Source organism: Magallana gigas, chromosome 1 (genome assembly GCF_963853765.1).
Source record: "Magallana gigas chromosome 1, xbMagGiga1.1, whole genome shotgun sequence".
NCBI lineage: Eukaryota > Metazoa > Mollusca > Bivalvia > Ostreida > Ostreidae > Magallana > Magallana gigas.
In genome coordinates, this window is record NC_088853.1 from 46,041,275 (window position 1) to 46,057,520 (window position 16,246).

At 34.1% G+C, this 16,246-nt stretch overlaps 2 protein-coding genes across 3 annotated transcripts in view; one reads left to right on the top strand and one right to left on the bottom strand.

Annotated features, from left to right (window-relative positions):
• Positions 1 to 108: 108 nt before the first annotated feature.
• On the bottom strand, positions 109 to 13,288 carry LOC105320239 (uncharacterized). Its single transcript, XM_066068599.1, has 6 exons — positions 13,097 to 13,288; positions 9,137 to 9,202; positions 8,511 to 8,708; positions 8,174 to 8,400; positions 2,896 to 6,342; positions 109 to 2,660 (listed from the first exon to the last, which is right to left on the bottom strand). Exons 2-6 carry the CDS (start codon positions 9,192 to 9,194, stop codon positions 2,448 to 2,450), a joined length of 4,143 nt encoding a protein of 1,380 aa, XP_065924671.1. The 5' UTR covers positions 9,195 to 9,202; positions 13,097 to 13,288; the 3' UTR covers positions 109 to 2,447.
• Positions 13,289 to 13,840: 552 nt separating this feature from the next.
• Positions 13,841 to 16,246, top strand: part of LOC105320211 (uncharacterized) — a 12,430-nt gene continuing 10,024 nt past the window's right edge. The window contains exons 1-4 of one of the 2 annotated variants that reach the window (XM_066068618.1): positions 13,841 to 14,061; positions 14,806 to 14,955; positions 15,072 to 15,170; positions 15,423 to 15,576. The gene's annotated coding sequence lies outside the window, so the exon portion shown is untranslated. The remainder of the gene's footprint in view (positions 14,062 to 14,805; positions 14,956 to 15,071; positions 15,171 to 15,422; positions 15,577 to 16,246) is intronic. The other variant, XM_066068616.1, reaches the window with a different exon arrangement.

Consider the following 16,246-nt stretch of genomic DNA (forward strand, 5'->3'; position numbering starts at 1 on the left):
GTATACTGATTAAATTTGTGTGTTAAAGATTCAATGTTAATTAAATGTGAAAATTACTGTTTGTTGTTTTTGCTGAATTGTCATTTGTTGCTTGTTTTTTTTAGCTCAACTAAACTATTCTGATCACAATTTGTCCGTCGTCCGTCTATCCATCTGTAAACCTTTTACATTTTGAACTTCTTCACTAAAACCGCTTAGCCAATTTCAACCAAATTTGGCACAAAGCATTCTTAAGGGGTAAGGCAAAGATAAATTGCAAAAATGAAAAACCGATCTTACTTCAAAGCGGAGAAAACCTCGAAACTGTAGAAAAAGGGGGGGGGGGTGGGTGCATTTTAAAAATTCTTCTTCTCAAGAACTGCTGAGTCAAATTCAATGTAATTTAGCAAAACTAATCCTAATGGAAAGAATATTATAAATTGCAAAAATTATGGGCTAATTCTGTTTCAAATCTGAGTTTTTATGAAAATAATAATAAAGAAAAGGCGTGTTTTAATTATTTTATTGCTTCGGGTTCGGTATTCAATGAGTCTTGGTAAAATGGGCAGGCAAACCCGGGCCGGAAACTGTGAGCTCTGTATCTTGCTTATAATTCTTATGACGTCAAAATTTTGGTTGATCATTAGAAATGTCTCGCTAAATGTTAAATATTTGTACCAAAAAAAAATTAAAGGATGATATGTTGTATATAGCTATTCTCTGGGCCCTCCTCTTTATACAATGAATAATGTGAAATCTACATCATTTTTGATAGTTTTTCAGACACGAGTAAACATAAACGACACCGTTAAAACAGCTTCCATAGTTCTGACACATTTCTGTTGCGGGGATAAAGGAATTATCGCTATTCCTAAGAAATATTACAGAGGAAAAATATCCTGGTTTGTAGCCATTTGTTATATTTGAATAAAGATGAAAATATGGGTGGGCCTTAGAAAAATAGAGTGATGTGCCTGTCAATACTGTAACATTGATTTTTACAGCTCTTTAACATGTCACGTGACAACATTTTTCATTCCAGTGTATTCATCAATCAAGTGTGAGTAAAGTTATAAAAGTCACACGAGTTTACGCCAGGCAAACAAGAGTCATTTAATTATAATAGGGAAGACAAATTAAACTTTTGAATGTTTTTAATTTGAGGAATTGAGCGCATTACGGTATAATTTTCTTCTTGATATCTATAGGATTTTTTAAATAAAAAACGATAGCTTTTATTATATTTTTTTTTAAATATACAATAACTAGTCAGTAGTTGAGGAAGAAATGTTTCTATATGCTCTCATATATTTTGACCGCTTTATAAAGTAGGGGAGGGGGAGGGGGCAGAACGAAAATACAGGGAATTGGAAGTTTACAATGTACTCATACCAAATGTTTAGTTTTATATCTTGCATAGGATTTCCTTATTTTGAGTATTCCGTAAAGGTACAATGTCAAAGAGTACGCGGATGCAAAAATAATTGTAATACTTTACCATATTTATTTTTTGTTATTCTACCGAGGGGCCATATAGCACAATATCTTTTAAACGCCCATTGTTGCTCAGATGAGCGATATTGCCCCATGGACCTCTTGTTTTAAATATGGCGGTTGCTTTTATAATACTTTAAGGGTCGCATTTTTAGTGTTAAATCTAAGGTTTATGTTCTTCTGGTTGGAAGATACACTGTAATTAGTCGATAATTTAAAAAAATAAATGTTTTTGGCGCTTCATGCTGGCATGAAGGGTGCTATGTGACAACGCACTTTGAAAAAAATTACGCACTTTGAGAAAATTTTTCAAAGTGCGTTAAATTTGGGACCAAGTAAACGCTTTTTGAAAAAAAAAGTTCACACTGAGGGCTAACATTGAAAATAAAATATATAAACACCCTAAGCGGGTAATGTTATTTTTGGCAATGATTGCTACATTCATAGCTCTTAATAAATATTCTCATGAAATAAATATGGATAAAAAAAATTGAGGTACATGCATCTAACTGAAAAGAAATTCTAGCTGTTGCATTATGAGGGAAAACGTTTAAAGACATGTGTTAAAATTTTATGCAAGTAAAACAACGGAACATCAAACGGTAATGTTCGATATCGAACATTCTTGCACATAAAGCGTAATGTCCGAAAATAGACAGTTCCGCACAACAAAAGGTAATGTCCGACACCAATCGACCCCACAAATCAAAAGGCAATTTTCGACATCAAACATTCCCACAAATAAAAAAAAAAGTTCTGTTCAACATCGAAGGATCCCACATATCAAAAAATAATGCTCGGCATCGAACGACCCCTACATCAACGGGCAATGTCCGAATCGAACGATCCCACATACTAAAAGGTAAAGTTTGACACATTATTTTAACAATCGATCCCGCACATCAAAAGGTTACAGGTATGCATAAATGGTAAGGTCCGACATCGAATGATCCCACACAAGTTCAGTTAAAATGTTAGTAGGTGACACGGGCCAAAAAAGGACTCTCTGCTATTTCTTCTTCTCCATACTTGATGCAGATGACGTAATAACCAGGATATGCTACGTCATATGTAACCTCATACAAACTGTCTCCCGTGTAAATTACACTGGATTCCAGCACAGAAAAAGGTCGAGGACCATGTATAGTAACGGATACCGCCGCATTTGCTTGGGAATGACACCATATCTAAATTAAGAGAGACGTACATAAATAATTTTACAAAGATTTTGAATTAGGAAACATTTTTTGAAATTCGTTGTGTTTGCAGTGAATGTATGTCCTATTTACAAAGTATGATTTGCCTTAACAATACATGTATCTCAAAAATAGATTTAGCTTAACATGTTAATGGCGGGGTAATTCTGATGATTATTATTGAATGTTTTATTGATATAAGCTACTTTCTTGACTTAAAAGTTACCTGAAAATTATTTTTTACCCCAACTTGTCCTTCAGCAAGACCCAAGCCTTCGGCTGTACAAGATGCGTCACTTTCTAAATCAGTATTCCGAAGTGTTGAATGTTTTTCAATGCTGACATTGTCGAACTTTGAACAAACAGGATCACGTGATTCAATATTTTCATTTTCAAGCTGAATAGACAAAGAATTTGTAAACATTTGTTCGGTTTTTGCAGGTGCAACATAATGACAAAGCGCCGATATATAGTGAGAAGTTGGCGTTTCTTTTAAGAATACGGCTTTTGCTGTGTGAAACACAATTTCTGGATGATAAGGTAAGGGTTTTGTTTCGAGGTCATTTTGTTTGACTTCTGTCTCTGTGCCTGCACCTCGTTTACTGAACGGAGACAGCTGCATAAAACTTTGTACATCATGTAGTAAACTGATCCTTTCGGTATTTTCTACACCAATTCCAATGTCGGGCATATCTGCGGTAGACAACTTTTTCTCTGAGTTAAGTGATGAGACCTTTTGATCTTTAATGCTGATTGGTTCAGTTGTTTTGGTAAAATCATTTAATGAGCTTTTGATTTCGCTAGAGGAGACAGTCTTAATTTTAGAATGCACATTCTCTTGTTGTTTATACTGCGGCATACATGGTATATTCTTTTTCTGTGTACTTCGTTTTGTGAATATTTCTGTATCCGAAGAACTAGAGAGATTATCAAATGACAATTCACTTATCTTCTGATGCCTTTTTCCAATACTGTGAGGGTATTTATTGTGCTTTCGGATTTGCACAATAGGATCCAAATAAAGATCTTTCCTTGGACTTGTTTTATTTTGTCTTTTTTGTTGTAATATATTTCGGTTGTTTGATGTCTGAGAACCCTTTGAATCGCCTTTACTGTGTTCTTCCGATATACCACTATCAAGAGTTGACTGACGTGAACTGTGTAATATCTCATTATTGTTGGCGTTAATAGGATATTTGTCAAATAATTCACCGTCTGAAAAAGCCTTAGTTCTTTTGAAACAGCCTTTATTCTTTGTTGCGACGGTACACATTGTTCTATGAATAGCAACATACTGTTTACGTTTTCTGATATTGAGATCAAGAAGTAAGCTTGAAAAATTAGATTCTTGAAGAATATCATTAACTTTTACTTGTGTTGACTTATTGGCATTAACTTTAGGTGTTATGACATGAACTTTTGACGGCACAATGTTTGTCACTGTAACTATTGATTTAAACTTGGTAGGGTTAGACTTTGATAACGGTTTGGATCCCCCTTCACTTGTTATTTTATGATTCTCAAATGTTGTTAAATTATTCTTAACCGATTGCAATTTATCCCCCATAGACGTCGTGAGGGTTTGCTGTGTCCCTTCCATTTCGCTAAACTGCCTCTGAAGACCAGTTTTCTTTGGCAAAACACTCCCGTTCCTTCGAATGCTTGAATCATTATCGATTAAATTCTCATTTTGTGAATCACTCTCCTTTTTTGAGAAATCAATAAGATTTTGTTCATTACTTGGTCCTAAAATAAATTGCTCGACAAGAAAGTTTGGATCATAATCTGTAGAGTCGACGGAGAAGTGGTCTGTAGTTTGGTTATTTAACCAGTACATAGTGGTCGCTCTCTGTTTTGATATATTGTGGTCCAAGCTTCGCTTCCCTTTAACCTGACTATTGTCATTGCCTTCCTTGACACACGTTTTTTGACCATCAGACTGGGCTGTTTTGTCAATAATGGACATTCCTTTGTTTCTTTTCAAGTCGTCAAAAGGGAAAGAATAGGTCGACGGAGAGGCCAAGCTACTAAGGCTAGACGTAGAAGGTGACGCCATTGACGTAGTAGACCTTTCGCTTTGAATGTGTATGTCCACTACATAGCGCTTGTCCTTTCGTATTTTCTCAAGTCGAGACAATGTTTTGTTATACGGATATTTGTCATTGTTTAATACTGAAAAAGACCGCGATAATGAGAATGGCTTTTTTACTTTCCCCAACGATGAATTCGAATTACTGCTGGCAGAAGATGTACTGCTGAATGAATTTTGACGTAACAAATCTGATGAAAAATAGCAACATGATTTTCTCAAACTATCAGACTGCAACACTTTCAGCGATGGAAATTTGCTGCTTAGTTTTTTTGACTGAATAAAGTTTGTCTTTAATTGTTTTGTTGGTCTTATTGATTTAGTATTGTTACAATCAGAGACATCATAATTCAGCATTGAATCGGAGAAAGATCTGCATGTTAAATTTGACGCAGCTAGTGGAGGTGATGTTCTGTTCCTTTTGAAATTCTTTTTGTCTTCAACTTGTTTGTAATCGTTAATATTCAACGTGTCAAACTTAGCGCTAATGTCTGAAGTTTCTGATCTTTTCTCCAAGATATTTTGAATATTGTTTGAATCATCGCCACCAATTATTTGCTCCTTGTCAGATTTTGTTGACCTTATGATATTTTTCCGGTTAAGAGGCGGAGAAGGCGAGCACGATTTTCTAAGTTCTTCCTCTGTGGATGTGTCTGTCATGCTACTTTGGCGTGAAAGGGTCGGAGAAGGGGATTCTTGAATGACGATTTCCTCTCCATGTCGGCTTATAACTTTACGAATGACCCGGCGTTTGGTTACTGTAAATTGCTTCTTCATTCGTGATGATCTAGACGATCTACCAGTTGGCTTTTCCGAATCGTTTTTCGACCTTCCATTCAATTCTATCTCGTGTTCAATTTTCAAAAGACCATGGGGGCGTTCATCAATAGACGACAGGGAAAGCGAATCAAAAATGATACGCTTGTCTTTTGCATCTCTGATCGCTCGTCTTGTTAAATCTCTTGGCTGGTACACTTTAACCTTAAATGGCGACCCTTCGATATGAGCATTTTGCCATTTTATTGAAATCGTATGAATTCCTGTCGATATGGGTAAATATGTCATAAGGAACGCCCCATCTCCTGTACACTGACAATTAAAGGGAATGACGCTAATTGAGGAACTGTCCCCAAGAAGTTTAAGGTTTTTCCAACGGACATACGTATTGCCTACACCGTCCTCCATGTACTCCATCACATGGTTATCTATGGAAGCAAACCGACCTTGCTTAGGCTGGGTCTGATATGCACCAATCATTATCTCCTTTGATTGATGTAAACTGATAATTTGCTCGCTGTATACTTCATTTTTAGGCCCTTTTATGTCGACTCCAAGATGAAACATTCCTAAGACATCAGCAGCAGATATACTAAATCTTGCTTTTCTTCCAACTATACCACTAACTATTCCCGAGCCTTTAATTGAAAAGGATGTCATTTTCCTTGCTTGCTCATTCTTTTCATCATGATCACGTCTTCTTATTTGGCCACTCTCAGCCGCCCATTTTATCATTGATACATATCTGAGTAATTTTGGTTCAATCGAAAAGCTTGCAATTGCCATTTCCTCTGGCGTAATCATATCCTGAAAAACAGGGAAAACAACATTGATTCCGGATGATGCTTAAATTTAGAATAATAAGATGTCAAGCTAAACAGTAACATTATGAGGTTTAATCTGAACTTTTTTCTGTGGTTCAAGAAAAAGTCGTCATTAGTTTTGATAGTTTTGTTGATGTTTCCTACAAAGTCGCGTCAGTAATGATGCCTCTTGGAAGAATGACCCTTTTCAAGAGAAACTAATATTATTTACCCAAACAAGAAACTATCTAATACATGGTACTTACATATACAATGTAGTGTGCGGTGAAGACATGAAATGATGATTCGAAATATTTTAAGTAATTTTTTTCAATATTAATAAAACCTTTCTATCAATTTAACATTTTTTTATAAAAAAAAAAAAATATCATTTCTAAATCAACGTATGCCTTATTTAGACTATTACTATTTAATCCTTATCTTCTATTATTTATTAACACATTAACCTTAATAAGTAAATAAATGATTTTAATAGTATACGTATATTGTTTCTATAATATTATACCGTCAAAATCTTATTGTTAAATAATGAAGAAAATCTTACCAAAATATAATAATTCAGAAAAATGAACAGTTCAATAATTTAATTTTGCTGTATTTAGATTGCAAAATCAAATTACATGTATTAATTATTTTATACTAATTTGTGAATTATCAGCCACCGTAGTATCTAAAATTTATACCTAATGTTTTTCAAATTTTGGTCAAATATGTAATAAAAAACAACTATATATAATGTATTTTTAACTGGATTCCATTTTATTTTGTGTCTTCATAAATTCAGTTATTTCCTACATGTTTTTTTTTTCAAGGCAAATGTTGAAGTGAAATGCTGGTAACATTTTATCTTAGCTATTTAAACAATAATATGCTTTGGGGATTCATTCGGGATATGAAGGTAGCGACATTGCAGAAAAAATACATAACCCGCATGTATCATCAAAGAAAGCATTTTATTGTTTATATTAACATCTCTCTTTTAACTAATTAATAAATTGATTATGAAAAATAAGTAGAAATCACTAAATTACTGGTAATGTATATAAGTACGTTAGCTAGAATCGTCTCCTGTGAGACGTTGAGTCTGACATCATCATGATTACTTCGTGCAGTCCGTGATATTTTGTAGGTCGCTGAAGGTTTAGACCAATCGATAAACAGTGCGTGTCAATTTCAGACTTGTCACTGTCTTCTCAGTTTCAGCCGCTGTAGATTTCGACCAATCGATAAACGGGGCATTTATATTTCAGTCTAGCTGTTTCTATAAAGCATTGAACTCCAAACATGGCTGGATGTACACCTAATTGCTAGCGCTTTCGAGCGCTAGCAACTACGTTAGTCCTTTTCACTGGAATACGCATGCTCGACTCCATAGTAGGGGATTCTGGGAATACTGTACTACTGTAGATAAACTGTACCATTTTAATTTCGTTTTATCATCTTCACGTGAAGTTTTATGCTTTATCGTTAATGTCAAAAAGTAACAGTAGCTTCGGTCTTATAATGCAAAGTTATTTTCAATATTATAATACATAACATGTAGCTAGCTTTATCTTAAATTCCTTGAGGTTCGGAAGACAACTTCGGATATGTTTTTCGAGCTTGCCGGAAAGGCCCGAGAAGATACGATTGCTACAAAACAGTACCAATGATTCCTGAAAAATTTCCCCAGCACAATTCCAGTAAACCACTGTGCCTTCCTATTGTTAATTAATCGATTCGGAAATTTTTTAGAAATCTGCTTCTGTGTTTTAAGATTTCTACAGCGCTAGCTCACCAATCTTTTTTAAAAGATAAGCTTGTGAACAACTTACCAGAGGCAGACCATAACATTGCTGAGCGAGTTTGAGTCCCAGGCGGCAGTTGTTTACCCTGTTGTGTGGTTTGAGGTGCCCAAAGCTTGGGCATATCCCAGGATGCACTGCTTCAAGCAGAGCACACAAAACAATGCCATCGTTCCAGCTAAAACTGAAATCCTCTACATTATGAGAGGGCAGAGTTTGTTGTACCCAGGTTAGTATACGTCTTCTACGGACATTGTCTTGAAATAGAACAAAGTCCTACTGTTAATTAGCAATTTACATTCTATACCATTAGCTGATTTAAGTATTTTACATTTTAAATGAGTTATCATGATAAAAAAAGATATACCTGATGAAAACAAATTGAATATTCTTTCGCTTAGCTTGGGCTGAATGACAATTTTTCCAAACTGATCAAAGTGGTAGAGCTTTTTTTGTTTTTCCTGGATGAGGTAGACCGGATTGAGGTATTGAATGGCACACACGTAATACACCACCCATCGCACAGCTTTCTGGAAGGCGGACCAACACAGGGCTAATCGCGACGCTAGAAAAAGAACGAATTCAAGTACGGTTACTCAATGTTTAAATGCAAAAATAATTTTGCATGATATTAAGGATTCTTAATGCTCGTACACTTGTTCCAACAAACACATAGGATGCTTTTTGATAGCAGAAACAATGATAAACTTATTAACATGTATCAACTAATTTACAAAACGAGAACTCAAACGCAAGAAAATTCACTACACTATTCACCAACGATCAGCGTTCATGGGTACAAAAGCGAGAACACACTAATCTTTGGACTTATATGTCCCTTTTACGTACGATCTCAATGTAAAATCTTTTTTCTTTAAAAATCTTCAATTTTAATAAAAACACCTAATCATAGTGAAAAATATTGAGAACTAGGCCCTATCATTTTATTAGAATTTTACTAGATTACATTTTACTAGAATCTAATAAACTTACCCTGATTGCAGTATTGAATGACACAGGATTTTCTTCTATTCTTTTGGCTTACAAGCATTGTGTAGCCTGAAAAAAACGAGGGGTTCTATGTTATTCTACAATGCCTCATGAGGGTTGTTAGAAAAGTTCGCGGAAAAGTTCGATTGTAAACGGACTATTCTCATGATACTAGCAAAACTCTTCAGATTTAATCGTATTTTCCAAGAAATATGTAAAGATTTGTATCTTTTAAATGCGCCATAAAAATATACAGCTTACTTAATTTGATAAAATATGCTTCACTGAGCATGACAGTTTTTTAAAAGTTTGTTTTATTTTGTACGTATTTTTCCTTGTTAAGGAAATGTGCCGTTTAAGCACATATGAATAAACGGCATTTCATAGGATGTCAAAATAACTTATATAGGTCCTTTTGTTAAAGTTTCAGATAAATTGAGGAATTTCAGATCGTTTTATCGCCAAATGTAGAAAACTAACGGTTGAAAAAGGAGTCACAAAAAAAACGTGAACCTCAATAGACGTCTTGGAGCACCGGATCGTGATTAAATTTTGTGTGCACGCAGGAAAATCTCTGATTGAGACCAAACTATTCTTAGATGCTACTATTTTTATAGGACAGACAATTGGAATCAGATGGAAGAACTGATATTTTGAGCTCTTGCAGCACCCCGCCACCAATAAAACCGGATCTTGCACCTATGTATTTCGCTTAAAGTTGAAACTGCGTGGACAGAGATTTTCCTGACCTAAATGATCTACGATATGCCACAAAAGACATTTTATAAATGGGTTATAACATGAAAAGAGTGGAACTGAAAAGTGTTTATTTTGCAAAAGAGTGACAGGTTTCCTTTCAATTATCACCTGACGTCGTGAAAATATGAAATGGTGCTCCGTAAATCAAATTCATGCAAAGAGAAAATCCCTGTATCTTTTTTTTTTTTTAGAATTTGAAGACCATATGATTTTTTGCATAATTATTTTCTATTTGTAGTCATTTAATAAAACATTCATCATCCTACAAGGTACACAGTAATTTTGTCGTAAATCACTTTGTCCGGGACTTTTCCAACAATTCTCGTATGTATTTTGCCTATGTCATTTAACTTTGCCTATGTCACTTAACGACTTAACTTGCTATTTCACCCAAAAGCATATTGGGTAAAGCTACTAGTATTTGCCCATAGTAGTCATCTTTTGGCTTCCTTTACTTTTGATCTCGGAACTCCTCTGGTGTTATCAGGGTAACTACCGATAACTCGAATTTTTATACCAACAACAAACCTGTGTCGCCGACAAAAAGAGGTTTCTTCAGTATAATATAATACATATTCGCTGACTATTCAAACAATGGCAATCATGTGCCCCTCGACAGCATCTGTTTTCCCGGCTCATGTCCTCATAACCAGTAAATAGACACTAGAATGTAACACACACCAATTGATAACATCGTATGTTTTATATTTTGTGATGTAAACAGAATCGGCATCTAAACACTGTCTAACCTCCAAAAACATGAACATATTGGGGAAGTGATTTGATGTCTTGTAACCCTTAAGTTGTAAAACAATCATTTATTTACAAGAAAATTGATATATTCTTTTGGTACGTCATTTATATCATTTACCCGGAATATGAAAACAGGTTCTTAATGATGTAAAATCGTGGGTTATGTGTCCTTGATACCACATTCGCACATGCCCCTGACGTGATGTTCTAGTGATGTACTAGAAATGTACTAGTGATTTAGTATGTGTTAATCTATATATTGTACTTATCTTATTCAATTAATTATTGAATTAATATGTTTTACGGTGCTACCGTTCTGGCGAGCGCAGCAAGAATTACACATACCTTGCATCATTGTCAACCTAGTGTTATTTAAGTATCACCGAACGTCAAAGAATTTTTGAGAGAGTATTGCTCCACAATGAGTATGCCAAAGGTACTAATTTTAATGGTTATGAAACATACAACGCAACCCCCTACCCAGAGAGAGAGAGAGAAAGGGCGCCCGGTCCCTGTTTGTAGGTGTGTAATTTCCCACCTTTAAATTTAATGGTTTGACTATATGCAATATCTACATAATTTTTTTAACTGTTTATTTTTTTTCTTTATTCCTTTTTATTTAGTTCAAAGTGTCCTATTGTTTATTTCCTGCCTACTCATATACTTACCTGCCTACTGTACATGCATGCACAATTAGCTTAACAATTGAGTAAAGTATGGCTCTTGCTAGTATTTATTTATATAATCTCTATGTAAAAAAAATAAATAAAATCAAATCATATGTCAATGAGGCAAGTATCGCAGTCTATACTGAAATAGCTAGTAAACGCATTACAGATGTTTGATCCACCTCTGAATTTATCGCGGGAAATATAGAGCGAGAGCACTGTGACGTCATCCATAATTTGTTCGTCTTTGTTTACGTATCTCGACTCAATATACGAAGGTATGGAAGCATGTAACAAATTTCTTGAGTCTCGCCAAAGCATATGCGGTACTCAAAACGTGTCTTCAAACCTTAAGACACCGTAAATTACGAGTTAAAAGTCGGCCATTTTTGGCATAGCACCACGGGTGAAAACATTAGAGAGCATTATGGGACGTAGACAAAAAATTTTGTTTGATGAACTGTAGGTTTAGCATGTTCTTTTTCCCGCGCACACTGGTTCTTAGAGCTCGCTTCGCTCGCCGGCGCTGCGCGCCGGCGAGCTGCGCTCGCTATAAAATGTATTTTCAAATATTTTTTAAAAATGTAAAATGTATTTTTAATGTTTTTAATGTATTTAATTTAATTTAATGTATTTAAAATGTACTTTTAAATATTTTTTGCGGTGGAATACTTCTTGTATTTAAAAGAAACCATAAATTACTAAAGTATCTTTGTGAATAATATGTTTTAAAATTGTGCTTTTGGGCTGTTAAAGAGTTTAATTAATTCAAACCCAATTATGTTCTTGCCAGAAAAATTTAATGTTGATTAATAAGCTGGGGACGGATAGATATCTAAAACAGATGTACATATATACATTGTAGTCAGCTATACCCATATTCGTATAGGGAAACTTTAGAATAAAAAAAAATGTACTTACAAAATCACAAAATAGGTTTACATGTGTACATAATGCTCAAAGTTTGCCATGCCAAAGGATGAGTCGCACTATTCTGATCATGAATTGGTTGTTTGGTTGCTTTCCATTTAACTTCACTCTAAGCTAGGGAATGAAATTCTTGTGCATAAATAGGAAAACGTGATTTTAATCATTTTATAGCAGTATTAACGTGTACATGTCACTGTATTTACGTGTACATGTCACTGTATATTTAATATATGAAAATAATTCTTCGTAATACTAAACATGTAATTAAATAACTGTAACTGTTCCTTAAACAAAGAAGACAAAATTGCCATGTGGAAAATTTGCCGGAAGCCTCGCATGGAACTAACTGTGATTGACTGAATCTGATAACAAATATTTTTAGAACATTTCAAGTATACGCCCGTAAAAACCGAGCAGTGTCAAAATAGACCCTCAATTACTAGTTAATGAATTAAATTATGATGTCTTAATGTTTTAATCATTAAGCTGAAGAAGAGGAGTGTAAGCTCACTAAACAGTAGAGTTTTCTATTTCAGATACTGACAGAACAATTATTCCCACAACCTTTGCTACATGTAGTGTTGTAATGTGTGACAGCTGATTAAGGGTTGATTTAATTTAAAATCCTCGAAACATTGCCTCATAGTGGTGAATATACGAGTCTTTTAGACTTGGGTAGATTTCATTAACACCAAGAAAATATGATGCTATTCTCATAGTTTAGCAGTCTATAAGACATACTATTTTATAACACAAAATGGTGTAGAATCTTATTTTTAAGTCTTTTTAGGTTATGTAAGACAAACCTCTAGTAAAGTTGGCATGCAATATAATAATGTACAGATATGCTTACCAAGATATATTACACTCTTTGGTTTCCAATAAGTAAATCTTTTACATTCATTCGCAAATTAAAGGGAGAAATATTCCATTTATCCAGTGAAAAAAAAAAACATGTTCTGAAAATGACGGACACAAACTATTGATGGAGCCGCACCCTTATCCGTGTTACAAACACCGGTATTAGCTGACTATCACGAGCTAGCACAACCACCTGTACATATTGATTCTAAGAAAATCTGCTGTCTCCAAGGCAAAAATCGATACCACATTGCGTATTGCTGCAAGTAGACGAAGAATGAATGTATATGCGTATGAAACATTTTTTAATTAAAAAAAAAAAAAAGCACGGATATAAAGGACAACGTGGTCGAGATGAAGTAGCAGGTTTACTCAAAGAATTTTTAATGAAGACTGATATCATCGTTCTGTTTAAATTCTTTAAAACTTCAAGGGTATAAAGGTAGCTAGAATTGCAGGGAAAAAGTTACCTATATAGCCAGCATCTACTCCTAAAAAATTAAATCAATTATCCATAAAAAGTGTGTAAAAGTAGTTGAATTTTCATTATTGTCTTTCAAAATGTTAAGCATTTCAACAGCGGTTGCATCACTAGCGCTCATAAAATGATACACTCCAGTTGGCCTCCCCTTTTAAACAATATTGTACCGCCTGTGTCACGTGACATACATTTTGACGAATATGGTGGGGCCTGAAGGCAGGCAGGAGTTACCTTCTCTTGCTCATAGATTTGTCTGCCCTTGATTATTTATATTCAATCGTTCTTGAATTAGTCGCGAACATTTGACTCTTCTTTAAATGAAGATAGAAATCATAAAAATTTAAAAGCGGCATGATTGTGAAATGTGTAGGCAGCGTGCATGCTGCTTAGCAGCTAATTTCTAATTACTAAATATGAAATGGATAGCCAGTCCCGCTTTTGTATAGCTCGTGAATATAAAGGTTTTAGTAAGATCGGTAAGTAAGTACAGTGTACTATAGGACTTTAAGTAACGATCGAGTTGACGAACTCATCTACACAAAACCTAGAGTGTTTAGTACAAGGCTATATAATAGGGGCATTATGGCCTACACGTTGTCTTTGGCTACAGATAGTCAGATATGTTTGTGTTTATCATTTTATAGTAAGTTATAATTAACTGTGCGATTGTTTGTACATGTAGTCATGAGTAATTTGTTATTATAGTCAACGTTTTCCTGTTTTTTAAAGGTTTTAATATTTTACTTAACCATAAAGTATAATATCAAAATATTCTAAATGAGCTACCTATGTTGGAAACACAGGTTGGTAAAACAAACTTGTCAAAAATCACTATGACTTATAGATTTAAATGAATCTACGGTAATATAATTGGTAACATACATATTTTCCATATATATTTAATTAAATTTAATTTAACTATAACATCAAATATAAAATGTATTTATAATTGTTATTTACACTTTATTTCAAATCAAAGCACATTTATACCAATTATGGCTGTTAACCTTTTTTTTTTTTACTTATAAATGGGAGTGCAATTGAAAATCAATAACTTTCTGATATAAAATACAATTTTTAAAGATATATTATACAATGAATCAGGGGAATTGCACTTTTATTAACAAAAAGAACATGAAGATCGACATGTTTGTCTTTTTATATAGGAAATTATTAGTTATGATATTTTTCATAATGTCAAATTTTTTTCTCTCCAAAAGATCACAATACAAAAGGTGGTGTCAGAATCTTTTGGAAGGTGGTGGACGCAAGCAGAGGCCATGCACTACCTTTTGATGGAGCCTCTTTTACCATCTTCGGGTAAGACAGTGCATGCATGGTCCAGATCGTCACAAAACAAGTCTGTACAGGTCAGGCTTAATTTCCCTTTTTGATACAGATAAAATAGAAATCATGTTGAGTAAAATAGGCAGTCTGAAATTTGTATGAAGAAATAGGTAGGCAATAATTTTTTTTTTATTTTTAGGAAACCTCTGCTGTGAGAAAATTGTTGCAGCCCACCAAGAAAATGAATTGCCCAACCTCTATTCATGTAAAGGCTGTTCTGAAATTTCCTGAGTTTGAGGTATCTATTAATGTAAAATATTTCTTATGATCAGTCGTGTATCATGCAAATTGATAAGTTTTGTAATGCGTTCTTTCATTCTGGTAAAAATTTACTATGTTAGATCCCAAACCACCTGAATTTCTAATCAGGTGCTTCTAAATGAGCTACCTATGTTGGTAACACAGGTTGGTAAAACAAACTTGTCAAAAATCACTATGACTTGTAGATTTAAATGAATCTAATATAATTGGTAACATACATTTTTTCCAGATTGAAGGAAATGTTTCATCTTGGAGGAGAAAATTAACAGCTATCAAAACTCCTCCGCCAGGGGCTGTCTGCGGAAGGACCTCCTGTGAAAAACCTGGAAATTCACATCACCTTACCTGACCCAGGAGATCACAGAAATCATTTACCTGGAGAGGTTAAAGTCTGTTCATCACTTAAACATTTGTTTAAAGCCTATGTTTGATATGGTAAAATATGTACCTTCATACCCCCCAGGCCATTTTAACTTAATAATAAATAGCATAGTATTAAAATAAAATGATCATGAATCAATGCACAGGATGTCTATCGCATTCATTGTGCAATTAGTTGTTAATGTCCAATAATTGTTTGATAAAATGTCAGCAAAATATTGGCTAATTCCTGCAAGTTTGAAAAAAATTGAAATATTGTAATTTTTCCTTAATATTAAATAACTACTCATTCCAGTTCACCTTGACTGTAACCATATGGTAGCTACTAGTATATGTAATCCATCTAGTATGCGCTTTATTATTTCACTCACTTTATGATGATAGAAAACTACTCATTCCAGCTCACCTTGACTGTAACTATATGTAATCCATCTAGTATGCGCTTTATTATTTTACTCACTTTATAATGATAGTTAGATATTGTTATATAACAGTAACTTGATGCAAAGGATTTGATCACGTCGAGGTGCCAGGCGTGGATCAGATCAGATCAAAGTACCGGTAGATGCGAAGAATCAAGTTTGATCTGATGAGATTATGAGAGAGATTAAGTTTAAGAATTTTAAGTTTAAGAGAGTGCTGATACGGAATCAGAAACCCATACTGGCATAG

What these genes read in the sequence shown, in the direction of transcription:
- LOC105320239 (XM_066068599.1), bottom strand. Translation starts at nt 9,194, where the DNA reads ATGCTTGTAAGCCAAAAGAATAGAAGAAAATCCTGTGTCATTCAATAC. An exon ending in ATTCAATTTGTTTTCATCAG is followed by an intron (nt 8,401 to 8,510) that starts GTATATCTTTTT and finishes TTCTATTTCAAG; the next exon opens with ACAATGTCCGTAGAAGACGT. An exon ending in AATGTTATGGTCTGCCTCTG is followed by an intron (nt 6,343 to 8,173) that starts GTAAGTTGTTCA and finishes CCTGTTTTTCAG; the next exon opens with GATATGATTACGCCAGAGGA.